Source organism: Periplaneta americana, chromosome 7 (genome assembly GCF_040183065.1).
Source record: "Periplaneta americana isolate PAMFEO1 chromosome 7, P.americana_PAMFEO1_priV1, whole genome shotgun sequence".
Taxonomy (NCBI): Eukaryota; Metazoa; Arthropoda; class Insecta; order Blattodea; family Blattidae; genus Periplaneta; species Periplaneta americana.
In genome coordinates, this window is record NC_091123.1 from 149,253,584 (window position 1) to 149,278,181 (window position 24,598).

The 24,598-nt window shown below is 35.4% G+C and overlaps 1 protein-coding gene across 5 annotated transcripts in view; it reads left to right on the forward strand.

The window, feature by feature from the left end:
* Sulf1 (Extracellular sulfatase Sulf1) overlaps nt 1-24,598 on the forward strand; it is a 651,379-nt gene that overhangs the window by 605,482 nt on the left and 21,299 nt on the right. For all 5 annotated transcript variants that reach the window (XM_069831559.1, XM_069831564.1, XM_069831560.1 and 2 more), the window contains 8 exons: nt 7,776-7,926; nt 10,694-10,869; nt 12,264-12,377; nt 14,218-14,286; nt 16,190-16,464; nt 18,428-18,584; nt 20,355-20,504; nt 23,429-23,711. In XM_069831559.1, coding sequence (XP_069687660.1) covers nt 7,776-7,926; nt 10,694-10,869; nt 12,264-12,377; nt 14,218-14,286; nt 16,190-16,464; nt 18,428-18,584; nt 20,355-20,504; nt 23,429-23,711 — 1,375 coding nt within the window. The remainder of the gene's footprint in view (nt 1-7,775; nt 7,927-10,693; nt 10,870-12,263; nt 12,378-14,217; nt 14,287-16,189; nt 16,465-18,427; nt 18,585-20,354; nt 20,505-23,428; nt 23,712-24,598) is intronic.

The following is a 24,598-nucleotide window of genomic DNA, read 5'->3' on the forward strand; positions in this document are numbered from 1 at the left end:
AACATGGGATAAGCATATTTTGGCTGTCTGTGAGCAAATTGCTCCAATGTCTGGTATTTTGAAAAGGCTTAAAAGATCTTTGCCTATATCTTGTCTCTTGAATGAATATTATGCTTTTATCCATTCTCACTTAATGTATATGTCATTTATTTGGGGACATAATAAGAAAATTGCTTTGAGACCTTTACAACTTATTCAAAATAGAGCTTTAAGAAATTTATTGGGTTTTCATTATTTGACTCCAGTTAAATATCTATATCAATTTTCTTTCGTTCTACCAGTTGAATCAATTATCAAATTAGGTGCTGCTATTTTCATGTAGAAAATTATTAACAATTTAATACATCGTAATATTACATTTCTGTTTAATAAAGTTATATAGGGTAAATTGGAGTCTGTTGGACAGTCGGGCATGTTGGACACTTTGTACTTTAACGTGTTACCTCGCCACTTGTGGGCACCATATTTTGCTAAAAGTCAATGACGGAAGTAGCCACGAGTACTTGACTTCTAGCAGAATGTGGTGCCCACAAGTGGCGAGGTAACACGTTAAAGTACAAAGTGTCCAACATGCCCGACTGTCCAACAGACCCTAATTTACTCTATACTTATTTAACAAGACAGAAAGACAATATATATTTTTCTCAGCATAGTTCCGTCACTTATGGAACGAAAGGACTTAACCATTTTTAACAACAACTTTTAACCAACTTCCTTTAGAACATAGACTTTTACCAAGTTGCCGGTGTCTTAAGAATTATTTAAAAATACGTTTTTGGGAAGATTATTTATTTTAATTCTCAGTTGATTTATTTATTTCATGGTTTCAAACTTTTTCTTCTTTCTGCCCAAAACTTTGTTATCTTACTATTTGTTCTTATTTTGCTTCCTTTCTTTCATAAATTCTTGTGTTATTGTTTGTTTTTCACAGACTGAAGTTCCATGACTTTTTCAATTACAGTGTACAACACATGTGTGTTCTTGTATAGCCCCTACATATGAGTTATACTCGTTGGCAGGGGCGGACGCAGGATTTTTTTTCGGGGAGGGATTTGAGGAGATAGTAAAAATGGAGTAATGAGAAATAAGTTTATATACTCACAATTTGTTTCCGACTCACAAACATTTACAAGTATGCCTGAGTAGCGTAGTCGGTATAGCGCTTCTGTGCTCGAAGTTGCGGGTTCTACCCCAACCCAGCTCGATGGCATTTAAGTGTGTATAAATGCAACAGGCTTCATATCAGTCGATTTACTGGCATGTAAAAGAAGTCCTGAGGAAAAAAATTCCGTCACACCCGCGACGCTGATATAACCTCGGCAATTGCGAGCGTTGTCAAAATAAACTATAATTTTTTTAATTTTAACATTTACAATGACTGCAATACAAAAACAGTGACAGAAGACATTTACAGAAGAAGGCGACGAGGCTTCTTAGACATTTCATCCAGTACTTCATGAGCTTTTGTTTCTACATTTTTATGTATATACATCAAGGCCAGTGCATTTAATCTGTCTGCTCCCATCGTGCTCCTCAAGTAAGTCTTCAAATACCGCAATGTTGAGAACGACCGTTCTGGTGTTGCTGTAGTTACAGGCAACGTGCAGAAAGTTTCAGCGCCTTGAGAGTGCAGGGAAAAATAATTTCATTGCACCTGTTCAAAGATGATATAAAATCAGTAGGTATTAGGTGAAGATTTTTCTGATCAAGGAAATTTCTTCTCCACATCTTCAATTCATTGAAGAAAGACTCTGGTGATGCATCAACACCATTGGGCCACTGATTTACTACAGCCTGAAGAGCAGTTTCTAAATCTTCATCTGATGCTCACACTATGTTTTTAGGCAGCAAAGCTTGCATGGACTTTAGGATTCCCTTATGATTTAAAAACCTGTCCTTGAGCTGACAAATGAAATAGTCTAAGAAGAGCAAGAAAATTAAAAGTCTAAAATACTCTTCATGACTCTCTGTCTTGAAGTAAGAACGCTGAGTTTGTCTTCCTGCAGTTCTTGGAATTTAACACTTTAGCAAAGAGAATTTACGTGGAAAACTCTTTAATTCCTATGTACATTCACGAATTAAAATTAATATTATTTTTGTTTCTTGTTTCGTATTTTTCTAAAAATTTCGGGAGGGGATATATCCCCTTAATCCCCCCCTTGCATTCGCCCCTGCTCGTTGGGGCATACTCAATAAATTATATATATATATATATATATATATATATATATAATTAGTATCTTAACCCTAAGTTCGAACTAAGACCCACGAGTGTGATAGGTTCATATGTGCACAAGTACCTTTCGGCACTACATTATTTCGCTGTCAACTCACTCACTGCACTGATTCTATCCAGATTTCAGTATCACTTCAAAACCATTTCACTGTTCAAATACTTTGCACAGCCACTATGAACTACAGAACTTCACTGACACAAACACACTTCACTTACACAATAGACTTCACTGACTACACACTTCACTAACACAACACACTTCCTCACTGATACAACTGATTTTACACTATATTTGGAGACCTTCATAGCTGTAACATTTCGTAGGTAAGCAGAAACATATTTTCTCCTCCTTTTTTCCTACGAAAATTGTCCCCTGAATCATAACTCTGATAAGGTATCTTTAATCACTACGGCATATGAGTTGACAAAGTACAGTAGGCCTATATTTAGATTTTACGCTGTGTATTTGGAGACCTTCATAGCTCGAACATTTCGTAGGTGAGCTTTCTTGATTTACACCTTTTAACACTTGTATATTACTAATGATATTACTCGTATTAAACTTGTTAAATTAACCAATCCTGTCATCTTTGTTTCACCACGGTTCCCGGAACAGGTGCCCATACTTGGTTATGGAAAATACGTATTCTCCGTCAAAACAGGGATACGCCGGCGCAAACCTATGATTGAATTTCACTCGGGTATAATAATAATAATAATAATAATAATAATAATAATAATAATAATAATAATAATAATAATGGTTTATTTAATCTGGCAGTGTTAAGGACATACGGCCTTCTCTAGCACTCAACCAGGAGTAAAACTGTGATACAAAAAACACTACAAATTTACAAAATACAGTACACAAAAAAAAAAAACTGAAGGAGATAATTATAATAAAATGTAAACAACAAGTCAGTAGAAAATAGTCATAATTTAATTTATAACATATAGAACGAAAAGAAAAAGGCATAATAAAATGTGAACAGTAAGTCAAAATAAATGACACATAAGCTGTATGTATGTATGTATGTATGTATGTATGTATGTATGTATGTATGTATGTATGTATGTATGTATGAAGATCAGTGTGTGGTGCGCTATGACTGCGAAACGCATTATCGGTCCAATATTCTTCGACACCACAGTCAACACGGATGTATACTTTATCTTCTTGGATGAATTTTATCCCAACTAACAGAAGAGGAGCGTAATTACTGCTTCTTTCAACAAGATAAATCAAATCTCACACATTTGAGAGGTCACTTAAGCGTTTTCATCAGATATTCACTGAAGAGCGAGCTGTGAGAAAAAGGCTTGTGGCCATCGCGATCACCAGATTTGTCGACATGTGGCTTTTATTTATGGGAGTACTTGAAGGGGAAAGTGTACGAGCAGAATCCCCATACTATTGATGAACTTAAGTATAATATCAGGAATAGCATCCGCACTATCACCCGTCAGGAATTGGCACGTGTCTATATGAACCTGTTAAGACGTGCACAGAGTGTCTAGATGTTGGTGAAGGGGACTTGCAACATCTGTTATGAAGGTTGGTACAGGACACATTAATTTATTCATGTTATTCCATTTTTTTAAAAAGTTTCTTTCAAATCAAGTGAGATGAGACGGGCCGATTTTATCTGCCCAACTCTGTATATATTCAGAGTCAATTTCGAATAAGGATATAGTTACTGAACGAATTTACTCGCTAAGAGGTAGGCAGCAACAACTAATAAACTTTCCTGCTATTAGAAAAATTAATAATTAACTAAGTAAGAATGGTAGCCATATTTCAAAAATAAGATTTATTAACTCGAAGTTTTAATAAATAAAATTGAAAATAATACATTTATGAGTTTATTAAGTAATAACGGCGTAATTATAATAGCTGAATAATAACTCACTGGAAAAGTTTTTTTTTTTTCAAATAGCTTTACTGATTAGTAAATGATCAAAAGATTAAGACGTAATAAATTGGTAAATACTACTGGGTGTTCAGTTCAAAGTGTGTCATGGCTCGCTGTATGCCGTCATGTGGCTAGCCGATGAGCCTAGAGAATTCAATCTTCCTGCACTTCCGCAGAGGTGTATAACCTATGGGGTAGAGAAGTTGCCTAGCAAGTACGGCGTTCATTCTGAAGAGTACGTACCGATACGTACGGTAACGCCGGTAGTGGCAGGAATGTGAACTGTTTGGAAATACGTACTGTCGGGATATGGGGAGAGGGTTAAGACGATTACTTACGTATTTGTTCACATTAACTTCGACGGTCAACATGGACACGGAGCGTTTGATTTGTGTTGTGGAATGTTACCGTACGCAACCGATGATAACAAATACCCTGCGTACGACTTGCCGGCGCAAAACACAGTTCGAAAGAGGTTATGGTAGCACACAGACCGTACAGACCGCCATCTGTTGCTACGACGTTCAAGTTATACCGTACACGCTCTCAAGTTCAGATTGAACGCCTTAAATAATAGGCAACTTCTCTAACATATAAGCTGAAACTCGCTTCAAATCGGTGACCCAACAACAGTGACGTCATGACACACTTTGAAATGAACACCCAGTATACTTCAAATTAGACAGGATTGTACTAAATTATAAATTTATTAGAAACATAATAGCAATGAATGTAAATGAGTGCATGCGATTAAATTGATTAAAATGGAATTGATGTTAGCATGTAATTAGATTGACAAATAATGTGTTTAAACAAGTAAGCTGACAGCTGTATTGAGGTTACGTCGACGATTTTGCTGACAAGCGAATGCACGAGTTTAGACACTGCCCTACGTATATACATAGAATGTACCGATTCACCTATTCAATTTGTTCACTTACTGTCGACATCTGCTAACCTCAATGCGATATTTTATTACACGAAATAGTTAGGCCTAAGTATTATGTAAACGAGGAACTGAAGTTTAAATATAAATATTACTGTTGTAAAAGATAATTAGATGAATATAGCAGCAGGGACGATTTATATACACTTGTTTATTATAGAGTTAAAAAAGAGAATTTCAAACTTAGCATGTAAAGAAGTTTAATGTCCACGTGTAATCAACGTCGGTTAGTGTAAACACCGGTTAAAATTGTCACCTAACCTCTGGTTAAGCATTTTTACAGTGGATCGACCTCGGTTACGACTTAAATAGGAGGTTAACCACAGTAATCTCTAACCGGCCATATTCGAGCGGTTAAAGGAGATAACCAGTGATTAGTAGAGCAAATAAAGCAAAATGGCGGCCAGAGCCACAGATGTTTATTTCGAAGACGATTATTATTATTATACAGTACTTGAATTACTTGATAGAGCGTGAGCGTGAAGGTTCTTTAGTGGAAAGAGAGAATTCTTAGGAGGAATTAAATGACAGAAAATTTCAGGTGGGATTTCGTTTATCAAAATCTACAAATGGACCCCTTGAAATAACACAAAAAGTCATATTTCTCCTACGGATCGGCTGCTTATGTTACGATTCTATGTAACTCTTATTTTCTGTATTTTAAGAGGTAATACTCTAATATGTCTTTCTCTATGTCACTGGCTGAACAAAGAGAGGTTATGGATGGATCATAGGATAATGAACAGTTCCCTCGTGTAAATGGGGTCCTGGATCGTATACACATTCCTATTAATCTTCTGCGTCCTTTTCCTTTATAGATATCCCATCTGTTTATATAATATATTTAAACTCTAGTAATTAAGGCTAGCGATACTTCAACCACACAATGGGATATAATCATTTTTGCATTCAATTTTCTATTTTGTACGATTTTAACCTAACAGCAAGGAAATGCAACTCGCAAGTATAACAGCGCCCAAAGGCAAATGCAAAGCGAAAATGTAGGACACGTTCATTTCGATGTAGAACGGAGTGAGCGCATTCATTTTTAGACGTTGACTATTATCTTTGTAGCGGTATGGATGCTTTCCTTTAGTCATTTTGTAGAAACAGTGTACCATCATAGACTTTACTCTGGTTAAATGAGGTGTCAGCTAGCCATGTTTAAGTAATCGGTGATTATGAATGGTGCACACAAATTACATTTTAACTACTGTTACTGTTTAACCGTCGTTTCATAATCTACGATTACTGCGTTTTTAATCGATGTTGATACACTTCGCTATAAATGTTTAAAATAAATGCGATAGGGTGAAAACTTGCACTAAAACCAAAAGTAAGTGTAAGTTAAACCAACATAAGTTGAATAGTTATATGATAGAAAATTTGTTATTATATTGTGTAAATATTGTGTATTATCACTATTTGTGCATGTATCAGTTTTAATCTTAAGTCTATGTACTTTTGAACTATTAATAAATACTACTAACACTAATATATTCAGAGTCCGTTCGCATCGATGCGGTAATGAAAGCATTAGAAAAAAATAAGTTACAATGTGTTTGTTTTATAGCGTGGGTCACATTCCACCTCGATACTCCGCAGAATGATGATGTAGGCCTACAGTGTCCCTATTATACATACATTTCATACGCCCATACATGCTGATTGTGGAAATTTGTTATGTCATCTCGTGTGAACTGTGCTTCATCTGTAAATAATACTAAAGCAGGAAAGTTCGGATTTACACCACACTGCTGCAAGAACCACTGACAGAACCTAACTCGTGCAGGGTAATCTGCTGGTGACAGGACCTGTACACGTTGCAAATGATAAGGATACAATTGATACTCATTCAACAGTCTCCAGACAGTCGTATGAGAAACATTGACTTGCAACGCTACCCTTCGTGTGCTGATAGAAGGAGTCATGTTCACAGCCTCCAGAATCTCCTCCTGTACTTCTGGAGTTGTAGATCTTGGTCGTCCCCTTCCCAAACCAGGAGAGTTAAATTTTCCATACTCGCACAGACGGTAATGGAGACGTACAAATGTCTTCCGATCTAGACATTGTCGCTGTGGGTACCTCTCCTGGTACAAACGACCAGCCAGCGCAGCATTGCCGTCCGCCTTACCGTACATGAAGTGTATCTCTGCCAGCTCTTAATTTGAATACATGTCGCACAGTCTAACGCCTACACAACACTGAATGTAACCTTCGCTTCGGAATGAACTGTCAGAGTGCCCTCTTAATGTCTCCTTTGACGGCAACGACGTGCGGAAAGAAAAACGTTCCGGTGAATTTCAATGTTGTGAAGGCCATAACTCGGAAATAAAGCATTTCCGGACACATGTTGTAATGAACTATTTTGATTGTCTACATGTGGGAAATACATACCTGAAATTATGCCCCGTATTTTTGAAACACCCTGTATATGACTGCCATAGCATGGTATCTGGCTCCCAGGCGAGAGATCGAAAGACCTGTCCCGGGCAGGAAACTATGAATGAATGAATTGGACTCATGTTCATATGACATGTTTTGCTTAAAATGACCTATAGAATTGATTCCTAAAGTGTGTCATACTTCGTGAATCACCCTGTATATTAATTTTGATAGTTCTTTAAAGTTCATTCAGATTGTGAGCATTATAATGTTAGCTGTGGCTGTGATGTTGCAGCACTCCAACGTACGACTACGCTCCCAACCCCGACAAGCAGTGGATCCTGCAGGTGACACAGCGAATGCAACCCATTCACCGCCAGTTCACAGACCTGCTCATGACCAAGAGACTTCAGACTTTGCAGAGCGTCGACGATGCCGTCGAGAAGGTTAGCTACACATATTTAAACATAGAACGAAATAACCCAGTTTTTAAACCAAATCAGGTTCAGCGAGAAAGGCTATATTTTCGGTTAAGCATTCATCACCCAACAAATGCAATCTTATTCTTAGTGTTAATACTATGCAGGGCGAATCTAAATTCAACCGACAAACTGTGTTGACTGCCAGGAGATATCATTCGAATTTTTTTGAGTTGGTAAAGCACATGTCGGAAACCCTTCGTTTCTCAGCAAGAGGGCGAAAAAGTGTCCAGGGAAGAATCCGATAATAAAAATTACTTCCTATAGAACTTATGTGTTCTTACTGTACCTTAAATCAGTCCACAACATAAGGCATTCTGCTTACAAATCTTCTGCCCAAACAGAGCAATGACTTGGAATAATTTGAAAATGCTTTTCGTGATAGATGGATTGGACTTGATGGTCCAGTATCCTGGCCTGCTAGGTCGCCTGATCTACAGTAGCGTGCAAATTAATCCGAACAACGTAATTACTTATGCAAAAACACTCAAACGGGATAAAAAAAAAAGGATCTAAGACATACCTCAGTAATCTATGTGGCCTCCCTTGTTCCTAATAACAGCTCTGAGACGATTTGGCATGGATTCCACTAATTTCCCACAAATATTCTTCATTTCTTCATCGCGAAACCATACACCAATGAGGGCAGAAATCATCTTCTCCTTTGTAGAACAATCCATTTTTTGCATTCTTCTTTTGCAAATTGACCACAAGTTCTCAATGGGGTTGATGTCGGGTGAGTTGCCTGGCCAGGGAAATACCTGAATATTCTTCTTGTTGAAGAATTCTGTAGTTTTTCGAGACGTATGGCACGGTGCCAGGTCTTGTTGGAACACACCTCTGCCATCCGGAAATGATTTTTGCAGCTGGGGTACGATTCTGGTTTCCAATTAGGTGAATATATTTGTCAGAATTCATCATTCCCTTGATAGGTATTAATGCTCCAGGCCCTTCATGTGTAAAACAACCCCAAAACATTACTTTAGGGGGGTATTTGGGTGCTTGTTGGAGATGAGCTGCTGTTACTTTTTCGGATCCTTTCCGTACGTAAGAAACACGGTGGCCGTGGACCTCGAAATGAGACTCATCGGAAAAAAGTACATTCTTCCAGTCATTCACTGTCCAGTGTTGATGTAATTTTGCCCACATTAAGCGTTTTTTGCACATAACAGGGGTTAGCAGTTGCTTCTTAATAGGCTTACGAGCCCTTCGTCCAGCTTCCAAAAGCCTACGCCGCACTGTTGTGACGTGAATATTCGCCCCAGTGGTAGCCATTAACTCGCGGGTTAAGTCGACAGCAGTTAGTCTAGGATTTAATTTACTTTTCCTGACAATTAAACGATCATCTGCAGGTGAAGTCTTCCTTTTCCGGCCACAGTTTCCTTTTTTCTGGGGTGTGATGGATCCAGTCTCCCTGTATCGTTTTATGATCGAATTAACAGTAGCCAAACCGATGTGACATTCTGCAGCAATTTGCCTCTGTGTCATAGAAGAATGCTCTGCTAATGTTATAATTTTAGACAGTTTTCGTGGAGTTGTATCCATTTGTGAAGACGACAGAATGTACACAGGATTGCAGTATAAAGTCTTCAACACAACTGAAATGCTTATAAGTACAAAACGACAGGCAAAATGTCACATATTATAAAAAAATGACAGGCCTTCAACAATGGAATTACACTACTACAGATGTCAATTAAAGCGGTATGAGCAGCTGTGAGGCCAACAATGACAGAAAATGTAAAAATATGTCGTGTTCGGATTAATTTGCACGCTACTGTAAGTCCGTTAGACTTTTTGTGTGAGATCATATGAATATCGTATGGACTCCAGTTGCTTCAGCCAAATATTTAGCCTTGTATCGAACAGTACCAAATTGCTGTAAAATGAAATATCGGTAAGGATGATAATATTTTCAGAACAGATTTACGTACAGTGGGTCCCAGCCTACAATTTATTGCCATCTCATCTACTGGAGTGGCACATGTATCAATCTTTTACTAAAATTATTTGTTTTTTTTTTTTTTCTGCGAACGAATTATTTGGGCCATTATGTTAAAGTTTACAACAGAAAACTTAATATTTCAAATTTGCTTAACAACGGCTACATTGCAATACGAAATATTGACTGGACATTTTGCACTGGACATTTTTTCTTGGACATTTTGTACTGGATATTTTTGCATGTGGACATCTTTTCGTCTGGATGTTTTGGATTTAACATTTTAACCTGGAAGCATGTCGAAATATTTTTCTCTGTCAGGTAATTTTGATAATGGCATAAAATCCAATACGACCGATACACACAAAGTATTCGATGGACGATCGTTTAAATAAAGAAACCGTACAACGGCGTAAATAATTGACATACGATCACCGTAAACAAACTAGAGCTTTTTATAAGTTACACAGTTTGTGTGTAATATGGTATATTACTACTCGTGGTATATTTGAGCGAAAACGACTGTTAGGTTAGAAGTGATGATACCTACTGCACATGCGCTAATAAACTTATATGTACATTCTGGCTACAACATATCAATTGTATTATATGGGGCATGTAATCAATGTTTGTAGTTTGCCGTCTAGAGTTGGACCGTGCTTCATTCTAACGTCTCCTGACGTCACCCAGTGCCCAAGATATACTACAAGATGTGTACGCATTTCTGTATATTTAAATATTTCTTTATGCACATATCCTAGGTACGATTTAACCTGCTTGTTGAACTTGCAGATATATCAAGAGTTAAAGGCGCTCGGAGAGCTGGACAACACATACATTATCTACACGTCTGATCATGGATATCATTTAGGACAGTTCGGCCTAGTCAAGGGCAAATCGTTCCCCTTCGAATTTGATGTCAGAGTGCCATTCCTGGTGCGAGGTCCAGATATTGAGCCCGGCACGATGTAAGTTTCCATAACATTGTGTAAACGATTACCTTTGTGTATTATTCGAAATATTTTAATAGTATGCAAATCTAGTCTTTCAGGTACAGCTCCATATTTTAATAGTAATTTCACCATTTCAAAATTGTACTTAATTTGTCGAATCATCAGGACTAAGCTGTCATTGTAGGTAATTATTACCTACTTCTTGCTGTAAATAATTACAACAAAATGGAGTAGATTTAACTTTTCCATTTTTATATGTTATTCAAGAGTTTTATTTTTTTTGTATATGTTTGTATCAAATGAAATTGCAAAATACTAAAGTCAAAAGTAATGTCACAAAATTATTGTTTAATTAATATTTAAAATACAATTTTATTTTTTTCTTCGCATACTTTTCACATGAAGAAGTGTTATTCAGTAGAATACCTTTGACTCTATAGTAGATAAATGGAACTTTGTACAATATTTGTTGAAAGTCTTTTAACTGTAAGTATTGCTTTCACTGTCTGTACAGCTAGTCTACTTTCTTTATCATTCCACAAGGCAGTCAGTAAATGCTTGCATTCGTATCAGAGATAACAGATATAAACAGTGAGGGAAGTGGGATAAAAACAGAGAGACGGTATGCTACCCCAAGATTTTCCTCTGACATACCTCAATTTAAAAAAAGCATAACCCCTCCCTTACAACATAGACATAAATGATGTATACAATAAATTGTTTCGTGCAGTCAGTAACGCGAATCTTTGAAGCTTACGCAACACATTAAATTTCTTAATAAAATAATTTCAGTTTACTTCAGCTATTTACTAGATCGTTTTACAATGTCCTTTGAGACTTATCATTTAAAATAATGTTAAAGCTTCAAAGTGCCTTACTTAATTATTAATAAAAAGTGCAACAAAAAATGACACAGTCACTAAATTGACAACAATGGCCACCACAAGCTACAGACCACAGCCTTCTATATTTGAAATACTACCGTTGTAAACATTCCAGGGGTTGAACTTATCAAATAAGGGTGTCCAAATACACACTGAATACAGTTCCAGAAGGCTGTGGTTTAGATTTACGAAGCAAACAGATAGTACTCTTTGCTGTGAAGAAATGTATAAACAAACTTTTACGATCACATTTTTTCAGTGACGGTATGTCATTTTTCATTAACGGTATGTTTTCTGGCCATAGAAACCAGTGGCGGTATTCCATACCGGAGCATACCGTCTCACTTCCCTCACTGGATATAAATCTTGCAATTGCCTTTAAGTTCTAAATACTTATGAAAGAAGTCTCGGATTGTATATATGAAATTTTGACGAATTACTAAAAAATTAATGTATACTTTTGATTAGGGTGAAGAATGTTTTCCATGTAGGATTGTCTTAAATTATTTTTTAATTCCTTTTCAGAATTGATGACATTGTTTTGAATTTAGATTTGGCGCCAACCTTTCTGGACATCGCAGGGGTTGAAACACCCGCTCACATGGATGGGAGATCATTCCTCAAGCTTCTACATCGCAAGTAAGTTATGTACACAAACGTTGTCATTTTTAATTATTTAAGTGGCTAATTAACATGTTTTAATAAACTGATGGAATTAACTGTGACCATTGCAAAGCAGAGATTGAGAAACATGTAAATGTGTCCATTCATACTAACACACTTCTTAGTAACACTGTTGTTGTTTAGTCAACTGTCCAAAGACAGGTCTAAACCTGACAAATGATACCAAGAAGACATCTCTTATTAGGCAACTAAGCCAGGAGAGAATGGGGTAGGGTGACCAATTCCTTTCCCCCTCTATTGCATACATCGCCGACTAGCTACATATTTCACTAGTCTGACTTCAGATGCATACAAACAATTGTTCTTCCTCTGACACATATCGTCAAGTGAGATGTACAGCCTGATAATAATAGATGTACAGTAGTGGCAAACAACCGGACCGACCCTTGTAGCTGATTTCAGAGCCTTGTTCACTCACAGCACGATAGACTGGTAACTAAGACTTTCGTGGTTCGAATCCTGCCTGGGAAGGAAACTTTTTTTGTTCCTTATTCAAATTTATTTCCAATACTTTTCGATTGCAGCGATATTTTACTAGTTAATTAACTTATTATTCCCAGAACATGAATTTTACCAGCAATCGAAAAGTACTGGGAATAAATTTGAATAAGGAACAAAAAAAAGTTTCCTTCCCAGGCAGGATTCGAACCACGAAAGTCTTAGTTACCAGTCTATCGTGCTCTGGAGTGAAAAAGGCTCTGAAATCAGCTACAAGGGTCGGTTCGGTTTTTTTTGCTACTACTGTACATATCAGAGGATATTAGTAACACTAATGCTTTGTAAATATAGTATGAGCAATCGAGCTTTTTCCGGACTGCCCTGAATGTAGGCAACACACATGACGCAGAAAGAAGCGAACTTATCTAAACAAGGGAAACGCCTGGAATCTATACTAAATGCAGCATTTCACTGACAGAGAAGAAGACTAGCCATAAGGCGTATATAGAAAGATTCCAGGGAAAATCGCAGTAGATCCTTGACATGTTTGCATAAAATCGCATGTAGAAAGAAGCTCAGTTCTTAAAGGCAATTTGACGCTGTTTGATAGACTAACTCAACAGCATCGAAGCAATGATCTTCAGTGACACGCTCATATATGTTTAACGGTACAATAAATACAAGTGCAGTTTGGAAATATATTGATTGCACGTTGTAAATTCTCCACTTAGTAATGGTTTCCGTGCTGCGTAATCATGAATTTGGTTTGAAGTAGAACCACAATTAAAAATTATTTTTAGACAGCCATTCCTAAAAATATATCTTTTGACGCTAGACAAGCGTGTTAAAAATTGACTATTATACGGTAGCGTGCAAAAAGTATTTTAACACTGACTTTCAACTGTTTGCGCCGATTGTCAATTGTTTCTCACCAGATATCATACAGCAGTTCCTAATAACCGTCGGCCTGGATAGTACAGTTGGTAGAGTGCTGGCCTTCTGTGCCTGAAATTGGGGGTTCGATCCCAGCCCAGGCTCTTGGCATTTAAGTGTGTTTAGTGTATATGTGACAGGTTCTTGTCGTTATATTTACCGGCATGTAAAAGAACTCCTGCGGGGCAAAATTCTGGCACACTGACGACGCTGATATAACCTCGGCAGTTGCGAGCGTCGTTAGTACTTCATCAAAGGAAAAATGTAATAAAAGTTTTGTTATATTTAACATGTAGAATCACCTCTTACATTTTGATGAATCGATCCCCTTTCACTCTGTATATAAAACGATGTTTTTCAAGTTCTCTAATGTTATACATTGCTATAAAATTATTTATATGTTGGAATTAATTTTTATTTTCAGCCCCAAACACGGACAGATGGCAGCAAGGAGAAAGAAGCTGAAGTGGCCAGACACTTTCCTAATAGAAAGGTTTGTTTGAAAATTGCGTCAATACTTCATATTATTAAAAGATTTTCCATTGTTCCTCAGCATTTTAGGATACAAAATTCCAAATTAACAGCGATATTGATATTTTTGGATTACCTGTAGTCTAATTATTGATGGTGAATGGTTAGAAAGAAGCCTTTTGGTCAGTGTACTCAAACTTGTTTTTGTTACCAAGTTGAGAGGAAAATGTTGAAGTGAATAACTGTTTCGACACATTCGGCACGTAAAATATTACAAATATATCCAAATTTAATTTTTTTTTAAATGATGGAAGATTTTAACTTTGTTACTCTGAACCATACTCTAATTGAAGTGAAGAATCATAAATTTTCACTTCGTTTTTAGGCTTATGTTGAAAAATTTGGATGATTTGCTCATGTGAAAAAGATTTTGTGTCTCCTGTGTCGAATTATGGATAACACGCTCTCTCGGTAAGCACATCGGTCTGACAGTTTGCCATTTTTGTGACCAGAAGATAAATAATTCATTTACACAGTAATTCATGGAATATAAATGAATTATAATCCATTCACACAGTAATTTATGGAATATAAATGAATTATAATCCATTCACACAGTAATTCACGAAATATAAACTAATTATAATCCATTCACACAGTAATTCACGGAATATAAATTATAATCCATTCACCCAGTAATTTATGGAATACAAATTAATTATAATCCATTCACCCAGTAATTCACGGAATATAAATGAATTATAATCCATTCACCCAGTAATTCACGGAATATAAATTAATTATAATCCATTCACACAGTAATTCATGGAATATAAATTAATTATAATCCATTCACCCAGTAATTCATGGAATATAAATCAATAAGCCATTCACCCAGTAATTGACGGAATATAAATGAATTATAATTTAGTTACCCAGTAATTCATGGAATATAAATAAATTATAATTAATTCACATAGTAATTCATGGAATATAAATAGATTATAATTTAGTCACCCAGTAATTCATGGAATATAAATAAATTACAATTAATTCACATAGTAATTCATGGAATATAAATAGATTATAATTTAGTCACCCAGTAATTCAAGGAATATAAATAAATTACAATTATTTCACATAGTAATTCATGGAATATAAATAAATTATAATTCATTCACCCAGTAATTCATGGAATATAAATAAATTACAATTAATTCACATAGTAATTCATGGAATATAAATAGATTATAATTTAGTCACCCAGTAATTCATGGAATATAAATAAATTATAATTAATTCACATAGTAATTCATGGAATATAAATAAATTATAATTCATTCACCCAGTAATTCATGGAATATAAATAGATTATAATTTAATCACCCAGTAATCCATGGAATATAAATAAATTACAATTCATTCGCTCAGTAATTCATGAATGTAAATGAATTATAATTCATTCACATAGTAATTCGTGGAATATAAGTAAATTATAATTTAGTCACCCAATATTTCACGGAATATAAATAAATTACAATTCATTCGCTCAGTAATTCATGGAAAATAAATTATAATTCATTCACCCTGTAATTCATGGAATATAAATAAATTATTATTTTATTCACCCAGTAATTCATGGAATATAAATAAATATTCTTGATCAGAAAGTAAGGAAAAGTGAAACAGATGATCTTCATGTTCTGTATAATTGTTAATATCCTATAAATATATTCTGTTATTAATGCCTCCTTAACAATCAATGCACTGAACTCAGTTCAGACACAAAATTTCACATTCAATAAAATTTGAATATGTGTTATTTATTGTATTCAATATTTTGTGTATGTACGATTTTTGATGAAATTTAACAAATATTCATCATCTAGAATATACACATTTGCATTTAATTGGAATCTGTGCAGTAGTGGGAGGCGTGAAACACCCGAATCAATTGAAGCAAAGTTAAACTTACTGAAACCTCAGCATCAAGCGAAGCTCAATAAAATTGCTGCAGGATCTTTGAGAGGAGAGAAGAGCAATGGTACCGACAGTGGTGCCACCATGGGAACAACTTTTGCACCTCTGACAACTCAATATCCTGACCTCGCAACAGATGAAAGTGATATGAACAATACATCGAATGCACTGCACATATCCGAAAGTGCTCCATCTCTGGAAGATATTCCTGTTCTTTCTCGTAAGTATATCGGAGGAATTTAGATTTAACTGTAAGAAACAGAAATTGAACAATCATAGTCTTGGTATGTTTAAAACATTGTCCTTCTGCTACACGAAAAAAATATTTTTACGATTAAGAAAATTATTTACATTTTTTTTTTCTTCAAAATTTAGTTCATAATGCAGTGATGAAGCGTTTCCCACATAACTCAAAAACTATCCAACATTCTGTGATGAAAGTTTTTGTGTTTATTTATACATCTATAATATGATGCAAGATCACTTCTCTACCTTTGATAGATTGTCTGATAAAAAATAAATTCATTTTAAAAAATGGTCAAATATCAGTATTTTCTTCTAACACAAAATAAAAATATATAATTTATTAAGGAATGTAGTTGAAAGAGCATGATATTGTAAATATGAGTTTCAGCAATAAAATAAAAGAGAGAGAACATAAAAAGTTAACAAGTTTATGAATTATGAGGGAAACGCTTCATCACTGCACAATGAACTGCCAACATTTTTAATTTTGAAAAAAAAAAAAAAAAATGTAAGTAATTTTTTTAAATCTTAAAAATATTTTTTTCCATGTAGCAGAAGGACAGTGTTTTACACATACCAATTTTCATTATTGTACAAGATACAGTAATGGAGGAAAACAATGTTGAATATTTCCAAAAATTGTATCGCTGTAAGCTGTATCTAACTCTTTAAAGCAAATATAGGTCATTTTCTCATTTATTTCACAACCACACTCACTTTATTTTGTAAATTTTTACTTCCACTTAGGCTATTGCCTTGCACATTAAACTTCTAAAGAAAGTATCATATATAAATCGTTTTAATATTTCGACAATCTTAGACTTTAGTTTTTTGAAATCACTTTTCGTAAAAGAAATACAAAGGTCTTCGTAACTTCACTGATAACTATGATTGAACTATGATGCCCTAAAGTCCGTTTGGTTTATGTTGGCACAGACCAACGGACCAATGACCTGCTTCCACGCCTATTGAAGCACAATGCAAAACCCTCATTATGTCTTAGGATTTCCTGAAAGAACTTAGCATTGTGTCATAAATTCTGCTAGCTGCCACGCCACTTCACTCAATCAGTTGTGGTTATCAGTGGTGGTATTCACATTGTGAATTATTTCAGTTTTTGAGTTGAAATAGGTTCTAAGCATCATGAATACTTTTATTTCAGTTTTTGAGTTGAAGTAGGTTCTAAGCATCATGAATACTTTTATTTCAGTTTTTGAGTTGAAGTAGGTTCTAAGCATCATGAATACTTTTATTTCAGTTTTTGAGTTGAAGTAGGTTCTAAGCATCATGAATAATTTTTATTAAATATCAGTAGTTTCCCTTATGTTTGTGACTTTTCAAAAGAATGTTGAAAAAAAAGGCAAAACTTTACAATTAGTTGGTAGAGATGGCTCTTTCAGCGCCCATCTAAAGGGTTTTTTTTTTCTTTCCCCTATCACCCAAGATATATGCTGAGAAGTTACGGCAACTATGCATGCATTTGTGGGGGTGAGTATTTCCTTTTCTTTCTAAAGTTCTGTGCCAACATAAACCAACTGAACTTTAGGAGTGCAATATCTCCAGAGCCAACAACGTGATTCGTAACATCAGAGCGTGTTATTAGTGGTGCTGGAATATGCAAAATATATCTGCCACTCCATTCTAGCTGTGCTGTAGCAAAGAAAAATGATGAAGTGCGCCTTCGTCAAAGACCAACAATGTACTTCTGTTTTCCTGTTCTAAAGGAGCATATTTTTCATTTATAATTCTTATTTTCAAATGGTGCTCATGTGTGCATTAATTATTATTACAGTGGAAGATCGGAAAGCGTGACATTGCACAGATAAGCACGACAAATGGAACTAAAACACACCAGAATTTCCTCCTGTGTCTTTATGATCTTACATTTATTGTCCATGATGGATCTCTCACATGTCTGTAACTCTTATGGTCCAAAGGGCCTGATTTGCAGCTTGATAACAGAGTGTTGCCTGTGGTGCCTTCTGGTGGAGTAATCAACAAGTTGGAACGCATCGCCCTTGAATGCCAGAGTCCTGAATATCAAGCCCCGTGTAAACCTGGTCAGAAGTGGCAGTGCGTTACAGAGGGGAACAGGTAACATTTATATGAGATTAAGATGGCAAATGACAGACATCAAACAAATTTCTTACAGTGGCCCTATTACCATGAAAACAAAAATGTTAGGAACTTACACATCAACCTGTTAGTTTTATACTTTAATATTTAATTACTGATTGACAATACTGCTGGTTATTTGAAAACAAAGGAATAGGTACTGTCAGTGAGGGAAGTGAGACGGTATGCTCCGGTATGGAATACCGCTACTGGTTTCTATGGCCAGAAAATATACCGTTAGTGAAAAATGACATACCGTCACTGAAAAAATGTGATTCGTAAAAATTTGTTTACACATTTCTTCACAGCAAAGAATATTATCTGTTTGCTTCGTAAATTTAAACCACAGCCTTCTGGAACTGAATTCAGCGTGTATTTAGCCAAGTTTATATCATAAGTCATCCCCTGGATATAGAAGGCTATGGTGTATAGCTTGTAGTGGCCATTGTTGCCAATTTAGTGACTATATCATTTTTGTTGTTGCACTTTTTATTAATAATTAAGTAAGGGACTTTGAAGCTTTAACATTATTTAAATGATAGAACTCAATGAACATTGCAAAATAATAAAGTACATAACTGAAATTATTTTATTAAGACATTTAATGTGTTGCGTAAGCTTAAAAAATATGCGTTACTGACTGCACGAAACAATTTATTGTATACAGTGAAACCTCTCCTAACGGACACCTCCAAGATACGGACACTCCTCATATACGGACAGATTTTTAAGTCCCAACTGAAATAATATAGAAATAATGATAAATTAAACTCTAGTTTACGTACATTCTCAGACACGGACACAGACAGCTGTTTCACAGTCCTGAAGCTTGCTTTATCTCCTGACTGCGGATAGAACTTGGATTTCAAGACCTAATGTGTTACAATAATGGAAAATTTAGTTTTGAGAACTGTACAGAAATTCCTTAACATGAAACATAACATAAGGGTCTCGTAAGCTACCATTAGCCCAGCTGGATACCCCTTGTTAGTTGGAAGTGGGAGGATAAATAAAGTCATAAAATTTAACCTGTCTGATGGGTCCAAGGTTTCCGCGATAGTGAAATTGTATTCGACACATGATAGGGTTAGTAGGATTATTCTCTTCACTTCAATCAGTTGTTCTGTTTCGAGAGACATGGCACTTGAACGTAAAGGTAAAGATGAAAACTGTAAATTACAGTACTGCATAACTGTAGATCTAGAATAAAATTGCATGGCACAGTACTGTATTTTCCTTTTTTGGTCTTCTCTACTGTAGTTCAAAGTTGCAAAGAATTTACTGTAGTATACTGTATTTAGAATTAAACTACAGTAATACATTTCATTTAAAGCGTGTAGGGATACATAATGCATATTATAAATTTACTGTTAGATTGGGGAGCCTCCCTCCCAATAAAGGACACCTCCCAGATGCGGATAGATTGTTACATCCCTTCGATATCCGTAAATGAGAGGTTTCACTGTACATCATGTATGTATATGTTGTAAGGGAGAGGGTATGCTTTTTTTTAAATCGAAGTAGGTATGCCAGGCGAAAATCTTGGGGTAGCATACCGCCTTGATTTTTTTCCCACTTCCCTGACTGGGTCTGTATTATAAACCACTAATACTAGTATGTGTCAATGTGTATATCTTTTTTAAATGTCTGCTGTATAATTTGTGACGTTAGCTTGATACCTATGTGAACAGCAGTTTTCTGGGTGATCGACTCTGAACTAATACCATGCAAATGTGACACAACTTGCAGGTGGCGGAAACACAAGTGCAAGTTTCAAGGCACAATTTATCCTCGTGGTGGTAGCAGCGGAAGGAAGAAATGTGCTTGCGTCACCCCTTCAGGATTTATTTACACGAGGCTGGAGCCAGATGAGAGGCGCATGCAGCGTCAGTTCCTGAGGTACGTTGGTTCCTGCCCAGACTTGGATCATTTTCAGCTCACAGTTCTGAAGTTGGTCGGCGTTTATTGCTAGTCCCTGAATGTTTATGTGAATTCAAAACTTGGAATATATACATATTTTTGTAACAAAAATCGACAAAACAATATGTTATAATAAGATGTGTGATTTTAAGGTACTCAAAATATATATTTACGTGTCAAAAATAGGCTCTGAAATATAAAAATAGGCCCGTAAAAAATAAAATAGGCACTTAAAATCACATAATAGGTTTTAAATTTTTTTCATTATTTAGGAACATGGAACTCGAATTTAAATAATTGATAAAATGATAAACTATTGAATTAAAACATTCATTGACATTAAATTATTAAGTCACCATATAATATGGGAACAAATATTGTGAATTTATCAATATTAAAAATATGAATGAAAAGGTAATGATGACATGTTATGCAGTCAAAAAATTTAAACACTTTCATTCATAATTTGTTTTGTCTTCTGTCAGACAGTATCATTTTGTAAGATGAGAAAGAACTACGTGTACAAACAGAAGTTTCGGAGGCATGGTTGAACTTACACTTTTCGCTTCAATTTCGTCGGAGAGATTTTCACTTCCCTCATCTATGACTAATAGGTACACACATCAAGCACTGAAAAACCTAAATTGTTAAACACATTAGTCCACTGAGTCGTATAATAAACATCATTATTGACAATATCCCTCTGTCCCAATTTGAGAAGTTGTGAAACAGCAGTTTAATTGAAAATGTTAATTGTCGGTAACTACAGAATGTAGACATAGCCTGACAACATACATTTCAAAGTGCTCATAAACAAAATGTTCCTACCAGTCAGAATGGAGAAAGGACTAAGTCATGTAGAACAATTACGCGAGTTGAGAACGGAAGCGTATGTTTTGAATGTTCCCTGGCTATAGAACAGATATGATAGAACGTGCGTTGTAGAATTTAAGAGTAACCTTATTCTTGTAAAAAATTATAAAGTTAACAATACATTTAAATATACGGAAAATAGTAATTTAGGTACTAAAAGCATGAAAAAGACGTTAACAATCCAAATACGCATTTTTGGATACAGTAAAACCTCGATTTAACGGACTATTGTGGGCGAAGGGCTGTTTGTTAAATCGAAAGTCCGTTAAATAGCGAATTTTTAAAACAATGTTTTTAAATATTAACACTATAATTTAAACATATTAAAATTACATGTTAGATGTACATGTCATTTTCTAACGCCAACATCATATCATAATAACAACAGCATATCACCAAGTTACACAGGACTAATGTACATTTTTTATCTCACTATATATGACGTGCTTCCACTAGCGACCAATCATAATGACGATTGTATGGCGTGAAATTGCATCACTGCGTCACACAGGACTACATTTTATCCCACTACATAAGGCGTGCTTCTGCTGGCGACCACAAGTAATACTACTGGTAGTAATAATAATAAATTAAAAAGGTATAATTAAAACATTTCCGCAAAAATTGTGTGTTCAATCCAAAGACCGTTAAACCAAAGGTTAACTGGACTGTAAAACTCTATGAAATATTATGATTTGAATTAAACATGAACATATTTAAAAATGTTTAATGTAAAAATTTTTAGATTGCTAAAATTTGTTTTTTAAAAGTTGTAATGTACCATGGTTTTTTTTAAATATGTGTCGTGGATATGTTATTGTATGTATATATATTTTCTACTGCAACTGCCACGATGGTCTAGTGGCTAGAGCATTGGACATTATAATCCTGTGAACCTAGGTTCGATCTCCAGTGTTCATCCAATTTATAACTTGTTTTGGGCAAGCCCGTAGTCCAGGTAACACAGGGGTTTTTTCTGGGAACTCCGGTTCCCTTGTGGCATCCCAAAAAATCTTCATAATCATCTTATCGAGGGTGTAGCATAAACCAGTCTCCTATATCGCACCCTGGACAACAACTTTGTCGGTAAATTGTCCATACAACTGGCTTCAGATGGGTGAATAACGAACACTCAAGTTCCCATAATGATTAAACAAAAAATATAAATTATATAGGCCTAAATTTATAATTTTTGGAGCCTAGAAATCCGAAGTCCAGTTATCAAATCAATTCATTCATGAACACCGTTGTTGATTATGACCAGTAAAGCACTGCAATACAATTTTTCACTCACATGTATTTGTTTGAAGGTCCCGCATTCGAGAGCATTACCTTCGAGCAAAGGGCATTCTAAACCATGTTGACGAGCAAACTATACTTGTGTGGAAGAAGGTTCACTGGAAACAACCAGAAATCTTTAAGATTTTACTCGGAAGTGCAAACAGTCTACAGTATCTTTACTGTGATCTAATGAGTCAGATATGTTCTTTGAGATAATGAAGGATAAAATAATAGAATAATATTTTTGTTTATTCTCACTTGTCATTCTATTTAATATATTTTGTGTTCAATTTTACTTTCTTCTTGTATTTCAATGAAGAAAATTAATTGCACATTTTTTCGTCTTGTACACTACACGAAACTTAAATAATTTCTACATTAAACTTTGTCTTTGGATCAAAAATAGAAATAATACAAGAATAACAACTGAGAGCAACGGAATTAAATAATAATTTATGTTCATTCTGTAACAAATTTCTCCCACACATCATTTTTCAGGTCTAATGGCTTGCTTAATTTGTATTCGTTGCTTAAAAGTTTAGCCTCCAAAACCTGTTTTCACCATCCATGTTTACCATTTTCTCACACTCGAAGGAAATTAGTAAATGCAGAGCTCTAGACACTAGATATTTAAAACAAGCGATGACTAAAGTGTTTGAAATCTTTGTCGTTTCATATTCATCCCATTGTTGTACTGATTCATTTGAAAGGAAAGTAAAAATAAGTTACACAAGAAACTGTTAATGCAGGGGACACGTGAACAAGGACATTAAAGACTTCCGCCCTAAGTTTCTGCGCACGGTCCAGGCGCAGCAATCCGCTGCAGAGTTGGATCTGCCAGAATTCCTGAGGCAGACGCCACCAAGCACAGTCGACTCAGCAACAGTGGCGGATCTGCTGAGACGCTACAACAACAACGACAATATTCGCAAGACAAGCAGGAGAGGCAAGCGGGACACCCTGGACCACCTCACTGACACCATCATGAAGGACATAGAGAGGGACATCGAGGAGGAGCTGAACGGCATGCAGGTGTGGTGCTTCAAATATTCATTTTTAGGCACGCTGCCTGTCTATAAGCAGTGATTTTGCCTAGATTACTTGAGGGATTTATTTTATTTTATATTTAATAACTCAGGAATTTCTGAATGCTGTATAGATAGGTTACTACAGTAAGACTGAAGAAAAGCAGGAGAAAAACAATCTACAATGCATATTACGAACATGTGATTGCTCCTAGAATACCACAACTTTTAATTAAACAACAATTATTCAACTCTAAACAGATTATATACTATTATGTCTATACTTAGTGCACAAACTGACATCTGCTCATCATTTGGTTCACATGCGACATGTTATACTGAGATTGTAGAATTTTTTTGACAGAATATATTGATGGCCTGTTTCTTTCTTCTATCAATTAGACATTCACTAAATACACACTTCCCATACTTACTTACTTACTAGCTTTTAAGGAACCCGGGGGTTCATTGCCGCCCTCACATATGCCCGCCATTGGTCCCTATCCTGAGCTAGATTAATCCAGTCTCTATCATCATATCCCACCTCCCACAAATCCATTTTAATATTATCTTCCCATCTACGTCTCGGCCTCCCCAAAGGTCTTTTTTCCTCCGGCCTCCCAACTAATCTATCTGCTTATGTGTCAATCCATCTGAGGAAGTCCAATTATGTATATCCTTATGGGGGAATGTTGTACTTTTGATAATTAAATTTTTTGATGTGGCAAAGTTGACTAACCTAACTCCATTATCATTACTAGTTACGTATAGGCTCTCTTTTCCAATAGTCGGTTTAAAAATATCCTCCTGTCCTACTTAACATTGAAATCCCCAATAAAATTTTCATGTGATATCTAGGTAACTGATCAAAAGTCTGTTCCAATTCCTCATAGA